The sequence below is a fragment of the Myotis daubentonii genome, chromosome 16 (genome assembly GCF_963259705.1).
Source record: "Myotis daubentonii chromosome 16, mMyoDau2.1, whole genome shotgun sequence".
Classification (NCBI taxonomy): domain Eukaryota; kingdom Metazoa; phylum Chordata; class Mammalia; order Chiroptera; family Vespertilionidae; genus Myotis; species Myotis daubentonii.
The window spans coordinates 17,457,493-17,482,135 of NC_081855.1; the positions used below are offsets into that span (position 1 = coordinate 17,457,493).

Below are 24,643 nucleotides of genomic sequence, written 5' to 3' on the forward strand. Positions count from 1 at the left end.
TCTAGGGCAGCGGTTCTCAACCTTTGGGGGTCGAACGACCCTTTCACAGGGGTCGCCTAAGACCATCGGAAAACACATATATAATTACATATTGTTTTTGTGATTAATCACTATGCTTTATGTTCAATTTGTAACAATGAAAATACATCCTGCATATCAGATATTTACATTACGATTCATCACAGTAGCAACATTACAGTTATGAAGTAACAACGAAAATAATTTTATGGTTGGGGGTCCCCACACCATGAGGAACTGTATTAAAGGGTCGCGGCGTTAGGAAGGTTGAGAACCGCTGATCTAGGGTGACTAGGTGGATGGGTGACAGCAAGAGTCCCCTCTGAAGTCACCTCATTGTACATTCGTCCTGACCGTTTCCCTGTCATACCTCTGGCCCTACCCTAACCATCCTTTCTGGCCGGGGATTTCAGCCCTCGGTGTCGGTGGTCACTGAGCCTATAAGCCCCTTTGCTTCAGAGCAAGACTGGTTTCTACCTTGCTGGGGTTGCTGCCTCTGCCAGGGACCACCTCCAACCATGGACGTGGTCCTTAACCAATTGCCCTCCCACTGAACCACCCCTTCAAGTTGAAAAACTGTTAGCTACCACCTTAAGAAAACCACATTATCCCTGGCTGGTTTGGCTCAGTGGATGGAGCGTCCGCCTGGGGACTGAAGGGTCCCGGGTTCAATTCTGGCCCGGAGGTGGGGTGGGGTGGGGTGGGGTGGGGGCGCATGGCTGGGTTGTGGGCTCGATCCCCAGTGGGGGGCATGCAGGAGGCAGCCAATCGATGATTCTCTCTCATCATTGATGTTTCTATCTCTTTCCCCCTCTCCTTTCCTCTCTGAAATCAATAAATAAAATTTTTTAAAAAACACATTAAACTCACAAAGCACAAAATAGATGTAATTGTTGATATGACAAAGTTTTTTATTTAAACAAGGTTCATCACTGGTGTCTGTGAAAGGGGTGCCCTGGGAACTACAAGTCATTCGTCTGCACAATAAACTACTCAGCAGAAATAGAGGAACGGCCAGTAGGCATTTTCCATCAAGGCTCCAAACACAGAGTAGGTGCTTGGTACACACCCCCTGAATGCAATCAGCTGCAAACGATGGGGGGAGGGGGGGGCATTAGCCGAATGAAAAGGAACAGAGAAGCAGGGCGATTCACTGAAGGCCTGTCTGCTCACATCCCGGAGCCCATCTGGAATGAAGGTGAGGTCCAACCGCTTCAGCGTGGTGCACTCACATGGCTCCTCGTTCCCAAGTTGTGTGTGTGCACATGTGTGTGTATGTGAGTGGGAATGTGTGTGGTCCCAGCTGCTCTCAATGGATGGAATACTCTGGAGAGTTCGCATGGCAAACTAAGGCAGGTGGGAGACTCCGATGGGCGAAGCTGACTCTGGCAAGGAGACTCTACCTGCAGAAGCAGGGGGTGAAACACCTGAGGCCATGAAGTTGATCCTTGATGTCTGTGTGACCGACCCCCCCCCCAAAAAACCACCACAAACCAGCCTGCCTCTCTCTCTCTCTCTCTCTCTCTCTCTCCCTCTCTCATTTTTTTTTTTTTTTAAATTCTTTTCCAATCACCTCTCTGTCAGGGGATGCACTTGCCTCTCTGAGCTGCTGTCTCCTCACTTGTGAAATGACGACAGGAATCAGAAGAGGGCGGGCACAGCCCTGAGAGTGTCCCCAGTTTCTCATCCTCTGCTCTAAGCCCGCTTACGGATACAGGAACTTAAGGTTCTGACTGGGGAACGGTGAGGGCTGGCTGCCTTCCCTCCCCAAAGAAACAAGGGTTGAGCCCTGACCAGTTTGGCTCAGTGGTTAGAGCGTCAACCCGTGAAGGGTTGCAGGTTCAAGTCCTGGTCAAGAGCATGTACCTCCGCTGCAGGATCCCCAACCCCAGTAGAGGCCCATGTGGGAGGCAGCCAATCAATGTGTGTCTCTCACACCAATGTTCCTCTCCCTCTCTCTCTCTCTCTCTCTCTCTCTCCTCCCTCCCATCCACTCTCTGGAAATCAATGGGAAAAATATCCTGAGGTGAGGATTAAAAAGAAATAATTTTTTAAAGAGGAAGAAAAAAGGTTTAAAGATTTAAAAAAGAAGAAGAAAGAAATGAGGGCTGAGCGGGAACCACACCTCACCCATCGCTGCAGCCTAAACCGGGGCTCTGGCAGGAACCAGACCACTGAGGGCCCAGACCATGCGGGCGGAGGCCTCCCTTCCGGTGTGGGGCTGCCTGGGCACCTGGGGTAGGATTGGCGGGGCCCTTTCTGGGCACTAAAGAGAACTGGGCGGAGGCAGATGGGAACCGTAGAGCCCAGAAGGGCCTGGAAGAGGTCTGAGGACAGGGTTGATAGATTGAGGCCAAGAGGTGGATGAGGGTCCTCAGGGCTCTCCAGGCCCTGTTCCCAAGGAGATCGTCTCCTTAGCAACCAGGGCTTCTAGGAGCTGTGTGGGCCCTAGCAGGGCTCCCCCTCTCCCGCCACCCGCCCTCTCCCCCCCCTCCCCCGGGGCTCCAAACCACCACACACCAGCTTCTCTCTGTTTTTTATTCTCCTCCAGTCACCTCTCTGTCAGCGGACGGTATACCCAGTCCTTGTCCTTGTTCGCCCCTTCGGCAGCGTTGGCTCTGGTGGCCATGGGGTAACAGTGGGCCAGAGACTCCACCTCCTGGGTCAGCTCCCGAAGCCGCCGCCTCACGTCCAGGGCGTCATACACTAGGTGGCGTGAGGGGTGCCTCTGGGGGATATCTGGGACAGCTGCTGGACCCTTGGGTGCTGGGGGGCCAGGCGAGCAGGGCTCCTGCCCCCCCTCAGCTCCCGCCCGCCCTCCGTTTTTCTTGTGGCACTGTGGGCTGGGGGGCGGGGGGTTCACAGGGTACACATAGGCCTCTAGGCTCATCTCCGACCGCATCTCTCTTTTGAGGGGTCTTCTCTCTACGGTCTCCTGGAAGCGAATGCCCTGGGTGGGCAGCCCCGCAGTGTCCTGGGCCCAGGGATCCCAGAACCCCTGGGCGGATTGGAAGCCGTCCCAGTCCGAGGGGTGATCCCAGTTGTGGGAGCAGATCGCCCTGTGCCGATGAGGGTGCTTCTCCTCGTCGTCGGTGTCGGGGGCCCAGGCTACTGGGTGGTGGGCACGGCCTGCTGACCAGCCTCGGTGGCGCTGGCGGCGAGTGGGTCGGGGGGTCACGGTCATTTTCACAGGGTCCATGGTGCATCGAAGGTGGACTGCAGGGGGGCTCGGCTTTGAGTGCTGGGTCTTCTTTCCAGGTGAGGATGACTTAGACGCTTCTGTGGGTAGGGAGAGGGGAGAGGCTGCGGGGGACACGGGCGCCTACGGGGCAGAGAGCAGCGTTCGGGGAGAGAAGCTGCACAGCTGTGGCACGTGAGAGGGGAGACTGGGAAGGGAAGGGGCCAGCTGGGGGTCAAGGGCAAGAACATTGGGTATCTGCCCCTCCTCTGCCCTAACCCCACCCCGGGCTCAGCTTACCTTTCTCAGAAACAATTCTGCAGAACATTTCGTGTAAGAAGAAACGGAGTCTGCGCCAAAGCTGGGGGAAAGGCACGGTGACCCCAGGTAGGCCCTGGCCACCAGGCCTGCCCCCCGCCAGCCTGCCGGCACCCTTCCACCAGCCCCGCCCTCACCAGCGTCACCATGTTGATGCCAATGTTCATGCAGATGATGAGGCCCAGCAGCAACAGGATCGAGTTGCCCAGGTCCTGGCAGCTGTTGGTGTTGGGGCTGTGATATGAGGCGCACCTGGGCCATGGCTGCTCAGCCACAGCCATGGGGGTCCCTAGGACCACCGGGGCCCCTAGACCCCCAACCCACTGTGCCACAGTCCCCAGCAGCCCGCCCGCCTGACCCAGAGGCCCCTGGGGGTAGGCGGGTCACAATGATGCCGGGGCTCCTCCTCACAATGTGCCAAGAGGGAGAGTCCTGGCCCGGGATTAACCCTCTGGCCTGGGCCCACACCGTGGAAGAAACCAAGCCCCCACCTTGTATGCCCCTCCTGTGGCCAGCTTCCTGGACCAGCTAGCGAGGCCCTCCAGCCTGCCTAGTGTCTGCGCCCATCAGCCCATTTGGTCCTTTTCTACACCAGGCTCAGTCCTCTGCACAGACACGGGTCCTAATCTTTTTCTTTTTTCTTTTCTTTTTTAAAAAAATCCTCATCTGAGGATATGTTGAGAGAGAGAGAAAGAAACATCAATCGGTTGTCCTCTGTACACACCCAGATCAGGGATCAAACCCACCACCTGGATATGTGACCAGGAATCGAACCCGAAACCTTTTGGTGTATGGGACAATGCTCCAACTAACTGAGCCACTGGGCCAGGGTGGGTCCTAATCTTATCTCCCTAAATAGCCCCATTACCATGGCAACCTTACTCAGCACCCACTCCCCTTCAGTGACGAGGCCTCAGAGCTATTGCTGAAAAGGGCCGTGGCTACAGACCTCCCTCATCAGCAGTCACATCCCCAAGGCTTGTTTCTTCAAAACCCCCTGCCCCCACCCCCTAACATCACAGCAGGCACAACCAACAGTTAAACTTTATATTTACAATATTCTCTTCATCTTTTGCCAGGTTTAAAAATGTGTACAGAGCTGCGAAGGGCAGGGACATGGGGTTGTCAGGGAACTGTTCTGGGGAGAGGGATTGGGCATTGGAGTCCGTGGCTGAATCATGGGGTCCCCCAGCCCCTCTCCCATGCCCCAATTTGTGAGACATCTGTCTGTAGGGTTCAGGGCCCAGGGCCCTGGCATTTAGAGGGCATGGCTGTTTGGAAAGGAACTAGACCAGGCAGGAGAGGGGTGGGAAAAGAAGGTCCCATGGGTGGAAGTGGGAGGAGGGACGGTCAAGGGGCAAAGTTCTGGGGAGCCAAGACCAGGGATTCCGGATCCGATGTCAGCGGAAGACAGCACCCCAGCCCCAACTCAAGTTTGCCACTAACAACCCACAAAAGGCCAGCGGACAAGGATTCTCTCCTCCACGGGTGCCCTGAGAACCCTCCCGGCGAGGCTCCTTTCCCTGTAGGCTCAGGTCCCCTCTGGGCGGTCACCTTACGCATCCTTTCACATTCTTCCGGCTGGTGTCTGACCAAGACCTGGCCCCATTGCCCCTCCACCTGCTTCTCAGCGAGCTGACCTCATTCTCTCCCCAACCATGAAGCCTTCCCCCGGCTCTCCTCCCCTCCCCCTCCACGTCCCCTTTCCTTCAGCCCTGGCAGCTGAGGGCAGAGGGGGCAGGTCACAGACAGGGAATGGGCAGCTGAGGGGAGGGGCTGGTCTGACACAGACACAGGGATGGCTCCTAAGAGGGAGAAAGAGGCACAGGGGGATGAGGAGACAAGAGAGACACAGGTAGGACCCCTATAGCTGCCACTCCCCCCTCCTGTATCCCACCTGCTCCCACATCTACCTCCTCTGGCCCAGGACTGGGGAGCTCTTGGCAAACCCACCGACCCAGTTTGGCACAGATGAGTAATGGTCTGAGGACTGAGGGAAAGGCTGTCCTCAGACCCCAGGGAGGGCTTTGGTCAAACATGCATGGCCTCTACAGGTGGCAGGTCCCACGCCCCTGACCCCCAACTCTAAATCTCTGGGGGAGGGAGGAGCAGAGCTCTCCCCTGAGCGTCTGTGCACCCCCCTCCGCTTCTGCCAGTGTGAAGTCTGTTCCCACCTGCTGTGTGAGGAGGAACTCGGTGCTGGGCCTGCGGCCTGGGGGATGCAGGGAGGTACTGGAGAGAAGGGACCATCTGCATGGGAAAACACACATCCACATGCAAGAACATGTTTCCACTCAGAGTGTGCCCTGGACCTATGGGACAAGCTCCCGGGCGGACAGGCTGCCCGGGTCTCCCGCCCCTGCAGGGGCTGTCGGCTATGGAAGGCAGAGGCCTACCCAGGAGACCATGCTTCGCTGACTTGTGCCACGGGCGGGAAAACATGCTTCCCAGGGCGGAGGGGTGCGGCGTGGGAAGGGGGCTGGTCCTCACTGCTTCCCAGAACCACCCTGTGTTATCCTGTGGCCAAGGGTCGCTGTACATGAGCACACCACTTCCAGGGTCTCCACGGGGTGGGGGGCGGAGAGAGGAGGCGGGAGAAGGCATGAGGGAGTATGATTCTGGGGTACAAATCCCCGCAGAAACTCTTTGAGAGGGCCAACATGTGTCCAGGGCGGCAAAAAAAACCTCACCCTGCACATGGGAAAACACCCCCCGTGAGAAAGCACACCTCCGCGTGGGACACCCCCCGCGCTTCCACACACCGAAGGCTGGGGTCCCGATGGAGGGGACAGAGCACCCCCCAGTTGTTCAAAGGCCCGGGTCCAGAGAAAAGGGGCCTCTGTGCCTGGGGACACGCGCATCCTGGTGAGGAGACCCACGTCCACCTCGTGTCCCTCCACGTGGGACAAGAAAAGCCTGCTGCAGGTCCTCCTCCCTGCCTTCCGGGTGGCACTTCCTGCCGATGGGAGGGCTGGGGAGGAGGCCCCCCCAAGCTGTCCCCTATACCCGGGTAGTGGAGTGGGGGTGGGGTAGAGTGTTGTTGTGGCTGGTGGCGGTGGGAGGAGGTGGGGGGAAGGGCCCAAATGGGTGGAGGGAGGGTGGCGGCGGGGGAGGTGGCGGTCCCAGGCCACTGGGCAGCAGGGTCAGGGCCCCGGGGGCCAAGAGAGGCACATCGTCTGGTGCCCGGCGCAGGGCCAGGGTGTAGTCGGGTGGGCAGGCGGGGCGCAGGGCCTCAGCGGGGTCTGCCCCGACGCCGCCACCCCGTTTCAGCTGCAGTGACACCAGCTCCTCTTCTGGGGGCAGCTCTCGGCCGGTGGTAGGGAGCAGGGGGCCCCCACCAGGCACACCGGAGCCCGACCCCCCAGGGGGGCTGAGCCGCCGGCACCGCAGCTCCTGCCGCCGGTCCCGCTTGTAGTAGAGGGCGGCAAAGGCCAGGATGTTGAGGAAGAGAAGGGAGGCGCCCACGGCCACAGTGACGCTCAGCTCTGTGGAGTAGTCCCGGGAGTCCCCAGGCAAGCGGTCGTAGGCCCTGGGGCCTGGCTCGGGCTCGGGCTCAGGTGGCAGCGTGGCAGGTGAGGGGGGCCGGCGTGTGCCCGGGGCGCCGGGCGGCGGGCGAGGCGGCCAGCGCGTGGCGTAGGGTGGCAGGCGCGTGGTGGTGGTGAAGATCTCCGTGTGCAGGTTGTGCAGGTGGGGCACGAGCTCCAGCCAGAAGGCCACCTTGTTGGCACGGTAGTTGTCGCGCACGCGCGGCTTCAAGCCAATGTGCAGGTACTGCTTCTCCTTGCTGTTGAACTTGCTCCACACCACCTCCTCGAAGCGGTTGGGCTTGGTGTGGATGAACTTGGTGTCCTGCGGCACCGGCTGGTTGGGGTCGCTGTGGGCACAGGAGGGCAGGGAAAGGAGGAGTGAGGGTGAGGCTCCCACAGGGTGAGAAGGTGGGGGAGGGGAGGGGAGGGAGACAGAGATGCAGAGAGCCAGGGAAACAGAGGAAAGGCAGAGGAAACCAGAGGCAGAGATGGATACAAAGAGAGAGAAATTGCCAGAGACATAGAAAAACAAAGAGGGAAAGAGACAGACTGCTAGAGACAGAGATGAGGACCGAGGGACAGAGATAAGCAGAGACAGAGAAATAGCCAGCGGGAGAGGCAGAGGCTGAGACTGAGATAGAGACACATAGAAACAGGAAGACAAAGACACATGAGAGGCAGCCAGGGTGAAATCAGCAACAAGAAGCAAACAGATCAAAGGGAAAGGGAGAGATATCAATGGCTTTCAAGGGTGAGCGATGTAGAGACAGCAATAAAGACAGACAGACACAATCGCTCACACATACTCATACACAGATGGGAGTAGTCAGAGGGCAGAGCCCTGGGAGAAGAAAGAGAGAGGGCGACCAGGCAAGGGAGGGATGAAGAGACAGGCATGGAGCCAAAGCCACCAAGGGAGCCCACCCCAGAACGGACAGGGACCTCTGTGTTTAACTGCCGAGTCTCCAACACGCAACTCAGTGCCTGGCACAGAGCAGGTGTCCAGCAGGTGTCTGAGTTGGAAAGGCAAGAGTGCCGATGACAGAGGGCCTGTCAGGGAGTGAGAGGGAGAAGGACTGGGGGTGGAGGTGTGTGCGCCTTGGCCTGCACGGAGCCCCGCCCAGCCCCTCTGGCCCTCACCCAGTCTTGGCGAAGTTGGTCCAGTAGGTCATGACCACGGCGCTGAGCATGACATCATTCTTAGAGAAATTGCAGGGGAAGAGGTCGGTGGCACCCACCATGGGCACACCGAAGACGTAGGGGAGCTCGTCCCCGTGCGCTGCGTCTGCCCACTCGGGCCGGCCCTCAGCCTGGCAGTGGTGGTAGAAGGTGTAAAAGTAGACGGGGGACTGGTAGTCGGCATGCAGCTTGGCGGTGGCCACGGCTGGTGCCACCCACTGGTGATCGGTAAAGAGCGCCAGCAGGGTCTTGCGCCGCATCTCACCGTTGTCCCGGTCGGCCCAGTCTGTGTACATAAACTTGATGGTCTCCCGCAGCACATCCTTACCCCCCGGGTAGGAATACAGGTTGTCCACAAAGTTGGAGACTGTGAAGTCAAAGGCGCTGGCGGACACGCCGTCCTCGCTCTCTGCTGAGTCCTCCACGAACTTGAGGCCCTCTCCTTGGTTGACACCGATGAGCATGTCGTAATTTAGGAATTCTCCCTGCTGCATGAGGATCTCAGGGTCATCGGGGACGACGTCGCCGTCCACCACGGGCCCGAAGGCGATATGGTAGCTGGGGAGAAGGGGTAGGGCCTCGTCACCAGCTCGCTGGCCTCCACTGGGCTCAGAGCTGGCTGAGCCTCTGCCCTGAAGACACTGCTCCTTAGTTAACATCTAGGAACCCTCAAGGGCACTTGGCCTGTTGGGAGGTCTTCTCTGAAGCACTTTCGGGCACCCTGTGCATACTTGGGGAAAGCTCCCAAGAATAGAAGACAGGGCCATCAGAAAATGCCTGCAGACACCTCTCACCCTCAACCTCCCTGGAACCAGCAAGGTGAGCACAGACCTGACCCTGGCCCTCTCCCACCCCCGTCCCAGGACCCATACCGGGCGGGCTGCACGTCCTGGTCCACCAGCTCCCGGGAAGGCTTCCGGCGCAGACACTCCACAGCTTCAGCGCTGTCCTCCCGGTCACAGCCCACCTTGGCCGCCAGCAGCCGCGTATATTTGAGCGGCTGATAGTTGACAGACCAGCTGGAAATGGCAGTGCCACTCTGGGCGATGGCCTTCTGGAATAACCCTGGGGGGACAGGCAAGCTTCAGGCTGGGCAGTGTCAGCCCAAGAGAGAAGGGGGACCCGGCAGGTGCAGGGATACGGGAAAGGGGACGGGGCGGGCAGGCTGATGAGGTTGCCGGTACCTTCCGAATGGTGGGAGAGGATCAGAAGGTTGACACAGGATGCGCCTGCCCCAGACCCAAAGATGGTGATGCGCTCGGGGTCACCCCCAAAGTGGGCGATGTTCTCACTGAGCCAGCGCAGGGCCTGGATCTGGTCCAGAAGTCCGTAGTTGCCTTTCGCAGCCTGGTCCCCAGTGCTGAGGAAACCTGGAGGTAAAGGCAGAAAGGGAGCTACCTGGGGGAGTTACAGTGTCCTTGCCCCTTATCTGGGCAGCTCAGCCCATCCCAGAAGCCTTTTTGTTGCTGCTGCTGGGTTTAAAGGACCCCGCCCACCAGGCCCCCTCCCAGACTCCCTAGGTTTGGCTGCCCGCCCTCACCGAGCACCCCAAGCCGGTAGTTGAGCGTGGCTACAATGACGTTGCCATAGGCGGCCAGGACAGAGCCATCGAACATGTTCCCGGTGCCCTCCATGTAGGAGCCGCTGTGCAGAAACAGCATCACAGGTTTCTTCCCCGAGTCCCGGATATCTGCGTGGGGAGGGGGGGGGGGGCGGGGGGGCCAGGAGTGGGGGACAAGGGCACAGTGAGACCAGAAGCAGCTCCTCCCAGCTCCCAGGCCTGCTGGAGACCAGCCCAGAGCTCAGGGGACACGCCATTCCCATCCCTGGGGGGCAAGACCGGATTCCCCGCCCTCCCTCCCCGCTAGCTCTGGGGGCTGGTCCCTCCCCACCTCCTGCCAGCCTGTCCACAGCACTTCTTCCAGTGCGGGCAGACGTCCAGGAACCCTCACAGAGGCAGGGTGGGTGTGGCCCTCCTCAGGGCGTCTGGACCCAGGGGACCCCTCCCCCCCACACAGCAAATCTCCTTCCTGCTCCTGGGGAGAGTGTGCTCCTCGGGCTGGCGCTGGAGCTAAAGCTGCTGGGAGGATCCTGCCTTTTCTCAGACTTAGGCCTGGGGCCTCAGCTCCACATGGTAGCCTAGCCTGTCCATGAGGGGGTGCCAGGCCCTAGGGTCCCTGGGGGCTTGGTCTCCTCCCCGCCCTAATTCCTTTCTAGGTCACCTCCCCAGTCACCATGGCAACCCCCAGCCTAATTACTATGGCAGAAGGAGGCAGGGTGGGAAAGAGCCTGCTTAATGAAGCCAGGGTGCCGCTCTAAGTCTCGGAACCCCCTGCAAACTGGCCTGAGCCCTGGGTTCTGCACCGGACCTTTCTCCTGTCATGTCCCCAGAGGATCCCATAATCACTGCGACAGGTAGTAGACTTTGAGGAGTGGGAGTCTGAGAGGACGCGCCACAGTCCCCAAGGCCACATACGTAGGACGTGCCCTCCCCTGCAGCCTCTCCATGATGCATTACAGCACCAGGGCTGGGCGAGCCCTGGCCCACAGACCTTCCTTTCTTGACACCTGCAATCCCTCACTAAACTAGGCACTCGGCAAACAAGAGCCAGGCCCGGCCTCACAGTGGGTCCCCATGGCCCTGCCGGCCTCCTGCATCCCGCTAGGAACTTTCTTCTAGCCAGAGGGTCAACAGGTCACTAAGATACTTCCCTCCACCCCCTACGGCTTCCCGCCTCCTATCTCTTAGGACCTTCTCCGCCACCTCCCTCTGCCTGACTTTGGCCAGGAGCTTCTGGGTGGGCAGTGCCCCCTGTGTCCTCCCCAAATTTCCCTTTGTCCTGAACCTCCAGTGGCCTTCCAGTAGTTCGAGCTGGAGTCCAAGTCCTGTCCTAAATGTCCTTAGCTCTCCCCACTCCTCCCCACCCAGCACCTCCACTCCCGAGTGGGGGGAGGGGAGTCAGACAGGGAAGGAGCAAGAAGGGGGGCTGGGGCAACAAGAATTCAAAACCCACAACAAAAAACGGGATCAAGAAAGAAAAAAACAACAACCAAAAAGCAAGAAGCTCTTGGGGCAGATTCAACAAGAAGAAAAAAAAAAAAAAAGATCCGTTTTTTGGAAAAAAAGAAAAAAAGAAAAAAGTTCTTTGCTTTTTTTTTTTTTCAAAATTTTGTGGTGAAACTTCAAGATATTGGGCCCTGTTTTCAAAAATTTCCAAATTCTTTAATTTGCTTCAAATGTTTGCATTTCCTGCATCTGACAGGCTTTTGGAAATTGTAGCAGGTTTCTGATGTTTCGATTGTGTCATCAATTTGCCATCTGAAATTTTTTTTTCAAATGTTTTGCTACAAATTTAAATTGTTTTTTCAAATGTTACATTTCACAAGTTTCAAAACAGTCCAAATTTCGGTCAAACTCTAAGCATTTTATCCAATTCTCTGGTGTTTTACTTTTTTTCTGACATTCCAATTTCTTTTTTCATTTTGTTTTCGCCAGGTTTAGCTTTTCTTGCAGGTTTTCTAGTGGGTCCAACATTGTTCAAATTTCGTTTGAAGTTTTCATAATTCTCTTTTCCAATTATTATAAATTTTTCTTTTCTTTTCTTTTTCGTTTTTAGTTGGGAGAACAACTGAGGGCCTTGAGGGCTGTGGGGCATTTAGTTGGGGGCAGGGCCGTGAACGTGAACGTCCTCTTATCAGCAACCACATGCAGCAGCGGGGGTTTTTAAATCTACCTGTGTCTGGCGGATTGAGCGTCGCCTCGTCACGTTTTTTTGTGAGCGGACCTAAGACCGGGAACACAAAACAGAGAAAAAAGGACAATTTTGTGGGGAAAGATGGGGGTCGGGGGAGGTTGTGGATGGGGAAGGGAGGACAGAACGCAGAAAAGGGGAGGATGGGGGGGCAGAAAAAATAAGCCAAAAAAAGCAAAATTTGTTTGCAAGAAAAAGAAACCAAGAAAAGAGAAAAACGTTTCTACAACCCAATTTTGTTCCCCTCCCCGGAAAAAGTCATGCCCCAAAGAAAAGGCTTGTTTTGGTGGTGGCGGGGGGGTGGGGGTGGGGTGCCTAAGTGGGCTGAGGCCTGTCTTAAGACATACTGACTTGGCTGGAAAGGATCTGGCTTGTCCATGTGTTGGCTAGTCGCTGGAAATGAAACGGTGTTAGAGGCGGGTTGGAGGGGAGGGGAGGCCTGCCCGGGAGACCAAGGCCAGCTGTGCCACCTGGCCACCACTCACGCAGACCCTCTTCAGGGCCAGCCAAGCACCTGCCTGCTCCCCAAGGCTGTGGAGAGGAGGGGCTGCAGCAGAAAGGACTCTGCTTCCCTCTGGACCAACCTGGAGGGCTGGGGGTCGGTCAGCTAAGGCTGCCTGCCCACCTACCCAGCCTCTCAGCCCCAGCACTGCTCTTCCATCCGCACTCACAGGCCTGGCTTCTCACCCCGTCTCCCCAATGTGGGGCAAAGCAGGGAAAGGGGTCATCAGGTCTTGCCCTCCACTCCACCTCTTCCCTCTGTACCCCTCCCCGCAAAACCTTATCCCCTACCCAGGCCTGCTCTCCCCCCAGATGGTAAATTTCCCACCAGGGGCACTCACCCCTCATCAAACCTTGTTTTAATGCCAAAAAGCCCCCTCCCCCAGTGCAGGGGTTCAGTCCACAAACAGGGAATAGGAAACACGGTGCCCTGGGCCAGCCAGACACATAAGGTGCCAGGCAGCGCTCGGAGGCACAAAGTGTGGCCACTGTCAAGAAGAGGACCCAGACGAGGCCGAGTTTGGCTCCAGGTTTCTTTCAGGGGAGATTTGGGACCCAGGGGCCTGAGGGGGCTCCCCCAGGCTGACTGGTTTCACCTCAACCACAGAGGGAGGGATGGGTCAGCAGGGCCCAGGCCAGCCTGGGGAAGGCTTCTCCCAACGGGCAATCACGGCCCATGAGGACCCATTAAGATCAGGGCCTGTTCTCTGTGACAGGATGAGAATGGGGCGAAGTCAGCAAGGCATGCGTGTACGTGAGAATATGAAGTGTCTATGTTGTCTGTGTGTGTGTGTGCCTGAGTCAACCTCTTCCTTCCACAGCTGGTGTGAAGACTCAGTGAGATCACCTGAATGTGTCGGGCCCCCAGCAGGTTGGCAGTAAGTGATGGTTAAAAATACAGAAGGTGTGGGCATGGGTGGCGTGGGGCAGGGTGGATAATTTACATGGAGATGTTGGAGTAGATAGTCCATTGGCGGGAAGTGTTGGATAGATGTTTCACACGGGGGGTGATGAGACCACCCACTGAGGAGGACATGGGTTGGACAGCCTGTATGAAGATGGGCGAGTGGAGAGTCCACGAATGGGGAGTGTTGAGATGGACAGTCTGTGTGGAAGCCCTGGGGTGAAGAATTCACCGGAGAATACTGGATGGGGTAAGTAGTCCATGGGCGCGCAGGAGAATGTGGAGTGGATGGTTCTCACACAGAGGGTGTTCTGTAAATGTTCTATTAGGATGCTTGGAATCTGGATGAGATTAGAGCAGTGGTTCTCAACCTTCTGGCCCTTTAAATACAGTTCCTCATGTTGGGACCCAACCATAAAATTATTTTCGTTGCTACTTCATAACTGTAATGTTGCTACTGTTATGAATTGTCATGTAAATATCTGATATGCAGGATGGTCTTAGGCGACCCCTGTGAAAGGGTCGTTTGACCACCAAAGGGGTCGCGACCCGCAGGTTGAGAACCGCTGGATTAGAGTAAATGATACTTCTATGCATTGTGTGTGTGGGTTACTATGAGGCATGGTGTATATGGGTAGTTAGGGCGTTAGGGTACATGGTTGTTATGAGCAATACAGGGTAGATGGTCCATAAAGTTATTGGAAAGGACACGTGTTGGTAGAGGTACATGAGGGGTTCTGAGGTTGGCATGAGAGGACTTTGGGTACAGGGACTGTGGTCTGAATGGCCTGGTGGAGCACAGGGTCCAGGTACAGTGTTATTGGGACACATGATCTATATCCAGGGATATTGGGAGCCACAGGTGTGCATGATGGGATACACAATTTCAGAGAAGTCCTGGGGGTGCTGGGGGAAGGTGTGGGGAATTATAGTTTGTAGGGTGTTGGAACACATACTCAGGGGTGGGGGGCCTTTGTTCTGCCAGGGGCCATGTGGATATTTATAGCATCACTCACAGGCCATACAGAATTATCAACTTAAACATTAGCCGCTGTATTGGGTCACACATTTCCTTAACTCACCCCTGATGCCTTGACAGGGCCGGACCCAGTGATTTCACCGGCCGGACGTCCCCGCCCGATATATGTGGTCAGTGTGTAGGCTGGTTGGGTACACAGTCTGAATGTTGAATAGTTGAGATCCCTGATCCGTTGAGGGATTTGAGTCCCTGATGTGGGGGTGTTGGGCATGCAGGGTGTACATAGAGGGGTTCCTGGTACCAGACCTATGTGTCAAGTGGTTGGAAAATGCCTGTGGGGTGTGGTAGGAGTGGATGGTCTCTGCTGAGGGGTGGGGTGTTTTGGAGAAGTGACATGGGTGTTGGAAGGGTAGCATGGGCTGTGAGGACGGTCTGTTGAGGTGGCTGGAGTTCTGACTGCCTTTCCTGTAGACAGCTGGGAGTTCCCCTGAACGAGCCTCTGGTTAATCTCAGTGTGCTGCAGGTGGGCAGGCGGAGACCGTCCAGGGGACTATGAGCAGAGCTGTAATGAACTGAGAGCTTACTGACAGACAGCCAGTTGAAGAGCAGGGAAGCTGTTCTGAGGGGAGGGGTGGGCCGTGCTGTGAGTGGAGAGGCCCTTGGCCAGGAGTTTCCCTGATCCTTCAGGAGGGTCTGGGAGTCAGAGGACATAGCATCCTGCAGAAGAGGCACTCAGCTTAGGCCAGGGGCTCTGGACGTGATGTGACAGGTGGAAGTCTGCAGTACTGGTCTGGGGGAGAGGAGGAGTCTGTGCTGTCCTTGAGGGATAGATGTTGCTAAAGTGGACAAGCCAGGGACAAGTCCAGGCCTGGGGGGGAGGGGGGCGCGGGCAGAGCTGGAGTGGCTGCCTAGGCAGGGTGAAGGGTGCTCCCTCTGTGGTGTCGGGGAGGGTCAGTCCAGCCTAGTGCCTGCTGACTCTACCACTGGCTCTCTATGGGCACAATGAACTCCTGGGTGGCTGTCTATATGGGAGTCGGTCATTCCTGGGACTGCTCAGCCGGCCCCCAACCCACCCGGGAGGGCATGCAGAGCCGGCCGGGATATACTGTCCGCTCACTGTCTCCACAAAGCCCAGCTCCCATCCCGGACTGTGCCAGCGCCCGAGGTTCTGCATGTGTGTTTGGGGGCTGTGTCCACGGGATGCCCGGCCTGGTGCCCGCGCCCTTACCGTCCTCGGTGGGCACGTAGAGGTTGAGGTACAGGCAGTCCTCGCTCTGGTTCTGCACGTAGGTGGCGGCTGCCTCCAAGTTGTCCGTGAACCACACAGGCAGCATGATCGCGGGCAGCGCCCCGTGCAGGTTCTGCGGGCAGGCGGGTGGCAGGGTGGTGGCGTTGCGCACGCCAGGCCACGAGGCGGGGGCCTCTGGCGGCTGGAAGCGGCGGGCGCCCAGGGGTGGGGTGGCGTAGGGCACGCCCAAGAACTGCACCACTGGGCCCAGGATCTCGTTGTTGAGCTCACGTCGCACGCCACGCACTCGCCCGTAGGCCGTGTTCACCACGGGGAAGCGCTCCTCCCCGAGGCTGCTGAGGCCCAGGCCAGGGCCACCTGGGGAACCACCTCCGGGACCCCCTCCCCCGCGTTGAGCCCCCACCAGCCCCACCAGCCACAGCGCCAGGAGCCACATGCTGATAGGGGGACCCCCCCTCCCTCCCCGGGACCCCCCCCTCGGAGAGAGAGAGAAGGGGGGGGAGAGGGAGGGAGGCCCCCCCTCGCCCCAGGAGGGAGGAGGGGGTGGGAAAGGAGGGAGAAGGGGAGTGGAAAGGGACCTGGGTTAGACCGGACAGAGAAGGGGTCTGTTCCTTTCCATGGAGGGGGCAAGGGATAGGGAAGGGGAAGGAAGTGGGAGAAGGTGAATGCAGGCTGGACCTGTGGGTGGAAGGGAGAGGGTACGCAAGATACAGACAGACAGACAGACAGACACATCCACGGGAGAGGTGGGAGAAGGGAAGGGAAGAGGGGCAGACAGAAAGGAATGGGAAACAGAAGAGACAAGTGGTTAGTGGCTTGGAATTCAGACTGGTTGACCCCCTTCTTCCACCCTCAGGCCCCCCAGCACGTCTCCCCACCCGAAAACGCCCCCTCCATCAGCAGGGACCCAGATAGAAAAGTCTGAGGCTGGGGGTCAGGTCAAGATGTGGTAAGAGTCCAGGACACAAGCAGAGGGCAGGACGGGCGGCTCCCAGACCCGGCCTGCCTCCTTCCAGCTGCTTTATCCCAACCAGGAGGCTCTCCTCAGGGACTCAGAGTCCCAGCTCCCACCTCCCGGGGAGGGATGAGATAGACAAGGAAGAGAAAATAAAAATACCAAGTCATTAATTAGCAGGAAGTGGAGGGTTTGTTTATACGTGTTAATTACTCCTGAGCTGTGACTTCATGGCACTGGACCCCCACCCCAGGCCAGACTCCCGATCTTTCCTGGGACTGCACAGGCCCAGCACCTTCTCCTGCCTTCAGCACCCATTCCCTAGGCATTTGTGCATCAGTGTGTGGGGTGGGGTGGGGGTGGGGGGGTCCTTTCCCCAGGCTCTCTCCATTTCTCCCCTCAGAAGTTACGATGCCTTGAGGCAGGGGCTAGAATAGGGAGGGGGTGATGGAGTGGGGGCAAATCCAGGGACAGATGCGTGATCCTGCAGCCGGTTGCCCAGCGACAGGGATGCTGCCCCGCAATGTTACCTCGGCAACGGGCTGCAGCTTTAACCCTGGGGGGGCGGGGGGGGGGGGGTTCGGGTCTGGAGGAAGAGGGTAATGGACTGGCTTGGTTATGGGGTCCATTCTGGCCATGAGGGCAGAGGCAGGAATCAGAATGCTAGCGTGTCCCCAAACCTTAGCACAGAGGAAGAAGTATATATGTTGAGGGGAGCAGAAGATTGGGGGGCATTAAAGAACCCTAAAGGACCCGCCTCTTGGCCCTTGTTGGCCAATCAGAGCCTAGTCCTAGTGACCAGGCCTCTGGCTGGGTAGAAGGGGTGCTGAGGTGGGTTTGGAGGCCATCACATGCACCCACTGACTGCCCCCCCCCCCCCCACGTCTTGAACAGCCTAGTACTACAGGCACTTCTCTCATGCATGGCATTTTGACCCATGTCCTGGGGGCAAACCTAGGGTTTCTCCTCATCCCATCTCAGCTATTCACCTGCCCTTCCCCTTGCCAGTGCCCCACAGATGCTGCTCTGAGGCCTGAGTGCTCAGGGCAGAGGAGCAGGGCAAGGGAAGAGATCAGACTGAAGGGTCATTTCAGCACCCCCCCCCCGCACCCCCCAGCTGCCAGAGCTGTTTGCTGACGCCGGGTTTTCAGAGCCAGGCGCCAGCCCGCGGGTGGCTCTCTGCAGGTGTCAATTTATTCCAGAGATGAGGACACAGGAATCCTTACCACACACACCTAGTCATGCCCTCCCCCTCTTCAGTTCCTCCGAAGCTCCTGTTCCCCCATCACCGGGAGGGGGCTTGGGGCTGGCTCCCTCAGGGTCTCCTCTGCCCATGCCAGTCTGGGCTCTGCTTCCATGGCCTTGCCACCCCTCCCCCTCCTACTAACTCAGTCTATCTGCCTGTCACCCCTCCTCCCTGAAGGTACTTTGGGCCCCTGGCCCTCTCCCTGCCAGCTTCTCTCCCTTCTCCCCTCCCTCTGCCCCCCATCTCTTTCCTCCCCGGAGCACTCCCAGAGCAGCTCTCCCAGCCGCTTCCCCACTGCTCCAGCTCTCGTCTTCAGTCTCACCCTGTCTTCTTTCATCACTCTCTTCTACATCTCCCTCCTTAGTGCTTCCCATCTTCCTCTCTCCTTCAAACCCCTTCCCCAAATTTCTCCCTCGAGCCTTCTCTATTTCTCTCTCTCCTTCTCCTCTTTCCCCAGCTCTGTCTCCCCCATTTCCTCTCCCCTTCTCTCTCCTTTCTGTCTGCCACATCTTGCCTCCACCACCCCCCCCCCCTCCGCCCCCCTCCTATTTCTCTGCCTTGCTCTCTCCATCCCTGCCCAGGCCTGACTCCCCCAGCCGGGAAGAGTTGAGGGATAGGGGCTCAGGCCGCAGCCCCCCCTCTCCCTGCAGTGGGGGAAATGGCTTGGCCGGGAAGGGGAGGAGGGGGAGGGGAGATGGGAACACACGGGGTCTGTGGGCCCATTCAAAGGATCATTCATGGGCTGGAGAGAGGCAGAGACAAAGAGACGGAGACGGAGAGACACGGGAGAGCATCCCTAGGCGGAGACAGGCAGACAGGCAGGCTGGGGGGAGCCAGGCGCAGAAAGAGATGGGGAGTGGGAGACCCCAGCGGACCGCCACGCAGCCCCTCCACCCGCCCGGCTTAGCTCCTACCTGGCTCAGCCCTGGGGCCGTGGTGCCTCCATCCAGGGCTCCGAGGAGGGGGCGGCGGCCTCTGAGCCCCCGCGGTCCCGCAGGCCCAGCCCCCGCCCGCAGCGCCTCACCCAGCGGGGGAGGGGGATCGCCCCAGCCCCAGGGGGCGGGGCCGGGATCCAGTCGATCCCCGGGGAGGGGAAGGGAGGGGGTCAGGAGGAACCCGAGAACAGGGAACCCCGCAGTGGGGCCAGTGGAGTGAGGAGGAGACTACGGGACAAGACTGGAATGAGGATCCACTGGCTCCGTGGGCCGGCTTCGAGGGGCCAGGAGGTGGTACAGGCGGAGGATCCTAAGGAATCGGGTGCGGGAGGAGGAGTCCACCGCAATCCCCAGGGGCCCGAAGCCCGGGAGAGCAGGATCCGCGGTGCAGGGGCAGAGATCCAGCCGGAATCCTCGGGAAGAGGGAGGGATCTAGTCGATCCCGAGGGCGGGCGGGAGTGGGAGGTCCGGGGAGTCAGAGGAAGGCGGGAGTGGAGTCTGGAACCCCGGGGCGGGGGTCAGCACTGCTCCTAGAAGGGAAAGGGGGGGTCAGGGGGAGGTTTCGGGGGACGCTCAGCAGCCGGGAGGCCCGGACTCCCGGCTCCGTGCGCCAGGGCCCGCCCGCCCCGCGTCCATCCCAGCCCGAGAGTGATGATCCGTCGGCGGAGCAGCCGCAGCAGCCCCGCGCGTCACCGCGCGGCCGCCTCCCCCGCCCCCTGCAGAGAGAGCGGCGCACACCCCTCGCTCGCACCCGCCCGCCCGCCCGCCCGCCCTCCAGAGTGTGGGGGGATTGGAAACGGTGGAAGAGGGCGGGAGTGGACAGACCGACGCATGGACGAAGCGGATCGGGGCAGGATGGAGACATCCACCCAGATCTCCCATCCTCGGGGCTCTCGCGGCTGGTGGCGGTGGGGTGAACTAAAGGGGGCGGGGCATCATGTGAGGGAGGCGGGGCCTGTGGGCCTGGAGGAGGGGCCATATGGACAGCGGGCGGGGTTTCATGGAGATGGGTGGGGCTTGGGTGTCCGTGGGGTCGCCTGTTTTGGGGTGTGGGCCTGGTTTAAAGCTGAAAAGGAGGAGCCTGTGGGGGAAGGGGCGGGACCTGCTTGGGGACCTGGATCTTTGGAAATTGGCCGGAGGTGGGAGGGGGTGTGAGAAGAGGCGATCAACTTGGAAAGTGGGCCAATCCGTGACGCAAATCTCCTAGCACCGCCCCCCCAGCCCCACCCCCCCACTGCTCCGCTCCTCCGCTCCTAATTGGTTCCGATTTCTCCGCCGCCAGGCGCCTTCGCCATTCAACAGGAGCTTTACAAAGGCGCAAGTACCGGGGTGAAGACCTGGACGCTGAAATAAACACGGCCCTGATTGGGCACCTGTGCACCTTATTTGCATGGAAGCTCGGGATTGGCTGGCCTCTTGGGTGGCCTGGGCGGTGTTCGCCAGGCTCGTGACCGTCCGCTGCCATGGCCGGACCTGGCGCTGCTTTCCGCCGCTTGGGTGCCCTGTCTGGAGCCGGGGCCCTGGGCTTGGCCTCCTACGGGGCGCATGGTCAGGGGCCTGGGGATGGAGCTGGGTGTGCTTGGGGCGACGTAGGGGGTCTGGTGCAGGGATGGAGTCTGTGGGAATCGCGACGGCTGCCAGCCACCAGCCAGCCTGCGAAACCCGCAGCCCTTTAGAGCCCCTCCGCCCGGTCCACCGGTTCCCAGGGCGGCCCATGCGTGTCTCCGCCAGTGAGGAGCCTCCCGGGGTGCCCCTGCTCCCCGGTGCCCACCGGGGTCCTCCCGGGACTTGGGGCGTCAGAGCTGGTAACTTCTGCCTCTCCTTTCCACAGGCGCCCAGTTTCCGGATGCCTACGGGAAGGAGGTGAAGTAACTGCGCTGGGGCTCCCCGATTTCCGGGTCGAGGAGGGCACACAGTCGGGGGTCCCCTGCGGGGAGGGGCGGAATGCAGGTCTTTGCAGCTGCAAGGGCAGAAAGCCTGGGGTGTCGGGTGCCTGCGGGAGGGGCAAGCTGAGACTCAGACCTTTTGCCCCTGGGGATCCAGGCTCCTGTGTTGCTTGGGAAGTCCACCCTCGCCCAATGACTCTTTCTCTTCTTACAGCTCTTTGACAAGGCCAACAAACACCACTTCCTACACAGCCTGGCCCTGTTAGGGGTGCCCCATTGCCGAAAGCCCCTCTGGGTAAACTTTCCCCCTCCCTGCCTCTGGCCCAGCCCCACCCACTCCGCAGTCTGCCCTTTGCTTATCGCCTTGTTTTCTCCTCTGTCTCCTCCAGGCCGGGCTACTCCTAGCCTCCGGAACCACCTTGTTCTGCACCAGCTTTTACTACCAGGCTCTGAGTGGAGACCCCAGCATCCAGACTTTGGCCCCTGTGGGAGGGAGCCTTCTGATCTTGGGCTGGCTTGCCTTGGCTCTTTGAGCTTCCTTGTGTTTAATTTCTGGGTACATTTTTGAGAGGTGACACAGAGAGGGGATTAAAAGAGAAAGGCAAAGAAGTATGGAGTCTTTGTCCATCTAACCTCTTGGAGGAAGAAGGGTAGGGATTGTCAATCTCGGAACTTCCTCCCTTTCTTAAGCCGGGACCAGTGAGCTTTGGGTCTGAGGATAATGTTCACTTCAAGTTAATCTGTTACGAGGTTCTTAAACTCAGAGTGATAAATAATGCTTGAGGTAATGCAGATTCTCAGGGAAGGCCTCAAGGCCTGCGATCTGTATTCTAATAAGCTCATCACGTGGCTACTAGAATTTGAAGATTACTGTAGGGTGGTGGTTTTCAGCCCTGTCAGTCCACAAAGTGATTGAGCACTCATTTATTCTGGAAGCCAGGTGTAAGGCAAGGCAGGACAGGAGGAATGCCGTTACTGTAGTCCCCCCCTTATCTGTGGCTTTACTTTCCACAGTTTCGCTTTACGCAGTTTTAGTTACCCATGGTCATCTGTGGCCCAGAAATACAAAGGAGGAAATTCCAGAAATAAACAATTTATACTTTTTAGAAGGTGTGTTGTTCTCTGTCATCCCTCTCTGTCTCACTGTGATGTGACTCATCCCTTTGTCCAATTGCCAGCTGATTAGTCACTTAATAGCTATCTTAGTTATCAGATCGACTATAATGGACTTGCTGTGCTTATGTTCACGTAATCCTTGCATTGCTTAGTAATGGCCCCAAAGCACAAGAGTAGTGATGCTGGCAATTCAGTATGCCAAAGAGAAGCTGTGAAGTGTTTCTTTTAAGTGAGAAAGTGAAAGTGCTTGACTTAACACGTTAAGCGCCATGTCAGTCACCGGTGACTGACACTATACTTTCCATCCGGACCTTGTCAGTCACTGGTGCCGCCAGCATATCGGTGAAATCAGATATCTTGGGCTAAATGGAAAGGAAGACAAAACAGGCTTGGCACTTAACATGTTAAGGAAATAAAGTCATGCTTAGGTTGCTAAGACCTATAGTAAGGACACGTATCTATGAAATTGTGAAGGTGGAAGAAATTCGCGCTAATTTTGCTATTGCAGCTCAAACTGCCAAAGTTACAGCCACAGTGCATGATAAGTGCTTAGTTAAGATGGAAAAGGCATTAAATTTGTGTGTGGAAGACATGAACAGAAAGCATGTTCTGATATAGATGGCAACCTGTCATGCCAGAGAGCATTGAGCCTATACAGGAAGAAACTATAGTAGCGGTTCTCAACCTGGGGGTCGAACGACCCTTTCACAGGGGTCGCCTAAGACCATCGGAAAACACATGTATATAATTACATACTGTTTTTGTGATTAATCACTATGCTTTCATTATGTTCAATTTGTAACAATGAAATTGGGGGTCACCACAACATGAGGAACTGTATGAAAGGGTCGTGGCATCAGGAAGGCTGAGAACCACTGGTGTATAGGGTTTGGCACTGTCTGGTTTCAGTCACACACTGGCGGTCTTAGGACGTATCCCCCTTGGATACAGGGGGACAACTGTACTTACACTATACTTTGGGATTCAAAGAAGGGACAGAACATTATGTATTAGGGGTTAGAAAATGCTTCACAAGCCCTAGCCCATTTGGCTCAGTGGATATAGCATCAGCCGGTGCACTGAAGGGTCCTGGGTTCAATTCTGGCCAAGGGCATGTATCTCAGTTACAGGCTTGATCCCCAGCCCTGGTCGGGGGTGCCTGTGGGAGGCAACCAATCAATGCGTCTCTCTTCCACTCACTAAAAATCAATGGGGAAAATATCCTTGGGTGAGGATTAACGAAAATAAAAAGGAAAATGCTTCACAGTGCTTGAGATGATCCTTGAAAGAACTCTGCTGTCTGAAGGAAACAGTAAACAAAGACAGAGGTAGGGAGCAGAGGAGGATGGGACTAAAGGACTCTTCCGTGTGGGCCACGTGTCTGAGAAAAGGAATGGGAAAAGGTGGCAAGGCAGGCTGGAGTAGCACCCACAGCATGTGGCGAACTGGCAGATATTTAGGAGGCAGTATTTATTAAGCCAGTGCTCATCAAGTATTGATCAGGTGTCAGACACATAAGGAAATTCAACTGTGAACAAGACAGATGCCAACTTTCCCTCATGGAGTCTTCCATTTAGTAGTGGAAATGGACCTTAAACAAATTTGTCATTGTGAGTTGTGCTCTGCTTGAAGGAAAAGACCAGGGAGGCAGCGGAAGAGTGGGGCAAGGGAAGTTATGTCCTTTCAGATGGGAAGGCCTTGCAGGCTGAGGTAACCATGCACAACGCTGGAAGGAAGTGTATTTTAGGCAGAAAGAATAACTGGCAAAACAGGCCCAAAAGAAGCAATACACCGTCTTTGAGGCGAGGGAAAATTGGGTGAGTTGGAAAACACTACATGTGGCAGGCAGACACTCAGCATTTCCTTGTCGTGCAACCATAAATCATTGAAAGGCTTTTAAAGCGAGAGAGTTAGAATCTGTGATGTTTACAAGATCTGGAGAACTAATCAGAGGATGGCCACAGGGAGGCCTGTCAGGACGCCACTGAAGAGGTCCAGGTGTGAGGTGATGGCTTGGCTTAGGGTGAAAAGGATCCAATTCAATATATATTTAAGATAATGCTGATAGGACTTGCTGATGGATTGCGCATAAGGGATGAATGAGAGGGAGATTTCTGGCTTATATGCCTGACTTGGTGGAGGTGCTATTACTCCGATGAGAAAAACGGAAGGAGGTTGCAAATTAAGGGGAGGCAAGTCTGAAGGTCAGTTTGGACATGTTGTTTCCAAAATGTCCAAGGGACATCCAACTGGAGGCGCCACACAGGTAGTTGAGGAGCTCAGGGAGGCGTCTGAGCTCAGCAGGAAGGTCCAGACCCAGATTGACTCTGCAACCCTCTCTGGTCAGGCTTCCATCCCGTTTCTTCCCCACAAATACTCTTGGAAGGATCCCATAACTCACTATGACCTCCTGGTTGCCAGATCTAATGGATGATTTTCGATCTCATTTTTCTCAGCCTCCCTGCAGCATTTGACAAGCTGGTCATACTGTCCTTGAAACACATCGTGTTGCTTCTGTGACACCACTCTCTGGTTTTTCCTATCTCTGTGGCTGCTTGTCAGCTTCTCCCCTTTGCAGTTTAAATCAATGGTTTCCAAATTTCAATGAAAAAAAATTAGAACTACTATGCATACATATTTTAATTTCATTTTTTTTGCAGGGGGGGGCTCTCAGTATAATTTCATTTTTTAAAATTTCTATCTTTGTGTATGTTTTATAAAGTGCCTATCTGTAGAGTATATTGGAGGTGCATACCTAATTTTTCTGAAGGTGTGCATTTGAAAAAGTGCAGACCGTTTCTCTAATTAAGGATGCTTAGATAACCTCATTCAGCCCCGCACCTTTAATCTGCATAATTTTAGATCCAGGATTCCTGTCTCCCACCCTAGTTCCTCCTGAG

The 24,643-nt window shown here is 56.9% G+C and overlaps 3 protein-coding genes across 4 annotated transcripts; 1 reads left to right on the top strand and 2 right to left on the bottom strand.

Moving 5' to 3' along the window:
• Positions 1-2,542: 2,542 nt before the first annotated feature.
• Positions 2,543-4,415, bottom strand: SPEM1 (spermatid maturation 1). The gene is made up of 3 exons (XM_059668791.1): positions 3,652-4,415; positions 3,497-3,557; positions 2,543-3,297 (listed from the first exon to the last, which is right to left on the bottom strand). The coding sequence occupies exons 1-3, from the start codon at positions 3,793-3,795 to the stop codon at positions 2,570-2,572; spliced, it is 933 nt and encodes a 310-aa protein (XP_059524774.1). The 5' UTR covers positions 3,796-4,415; the 3' UTR covers positions 2,543-2,569.
• Positions 4,416-4,547: 132 nt separating this feature from the next.
• On the bottom strand, positions 4,548-19,660 carry NLGN2 (neuroligin 2). Of its 2 annotated transcripts, XM_059668789.1 has the most exons (9): positions 19,567-19,660; positions 18,721-19,271; positions 15,585-16,283; positions 11,955-12,005; positions 9,761-9,910; positions 9,405-9,590; positions 9,093-9,285; positions 8,182-8,778; positions 4,548-7,388 (listed from the first exon to the last, which is right to left on the bottom strand). In XM_059668789.1, exons 3-9 carry the CDS (start codon positions 16,039-16,041, stop codon positions 6,515-6,517), a joined length of 2,508 nt encoding a protein of 835 aa, XP_059524772.1. In that variant the 5' UTR covers positions 16,042-16,283; positions 18,721-19,271; positions 19,567-19,660; the 3' UTR covers positions 4,548-6,514. The 2 variants fall into 2 exon arrangements, with proteins under 2 accessions (XP_059524772.1, XP_059524773.1); XM_059668790.1 differs by lacking the exons at positions 11,955-12,005; positions 19,567-19,660 and having other exon boundaries at positions 18,721-19,437.
• Positions 19,661-20,134: 474 nt separating this feature from the next.
• On the top strand, positions 20,135-21,736 carry TMEM256 (transmembrane protein 256). Its single transcript, XM_059668793.1, has 4 exons — positions 20,135-20,289; positions 20,573-20,604; positions 20,842-20,922; positions 21,017-21,736. The coding sequence occupies exons 1-4, from the start codon at positions 20,205-20,207 to the stop codon at positions 21,158-21,160; spliced, it is 342 nt and encodes a 113-aa protein (XP_059524776.1). The 5' UTR covers positions 20,135-20,204; the 3' UTR covers positions 21,161-21,736.
• The last annotated feature ends 2,907 nt before the right edge of the window (positions 21,737-24,643 follow it).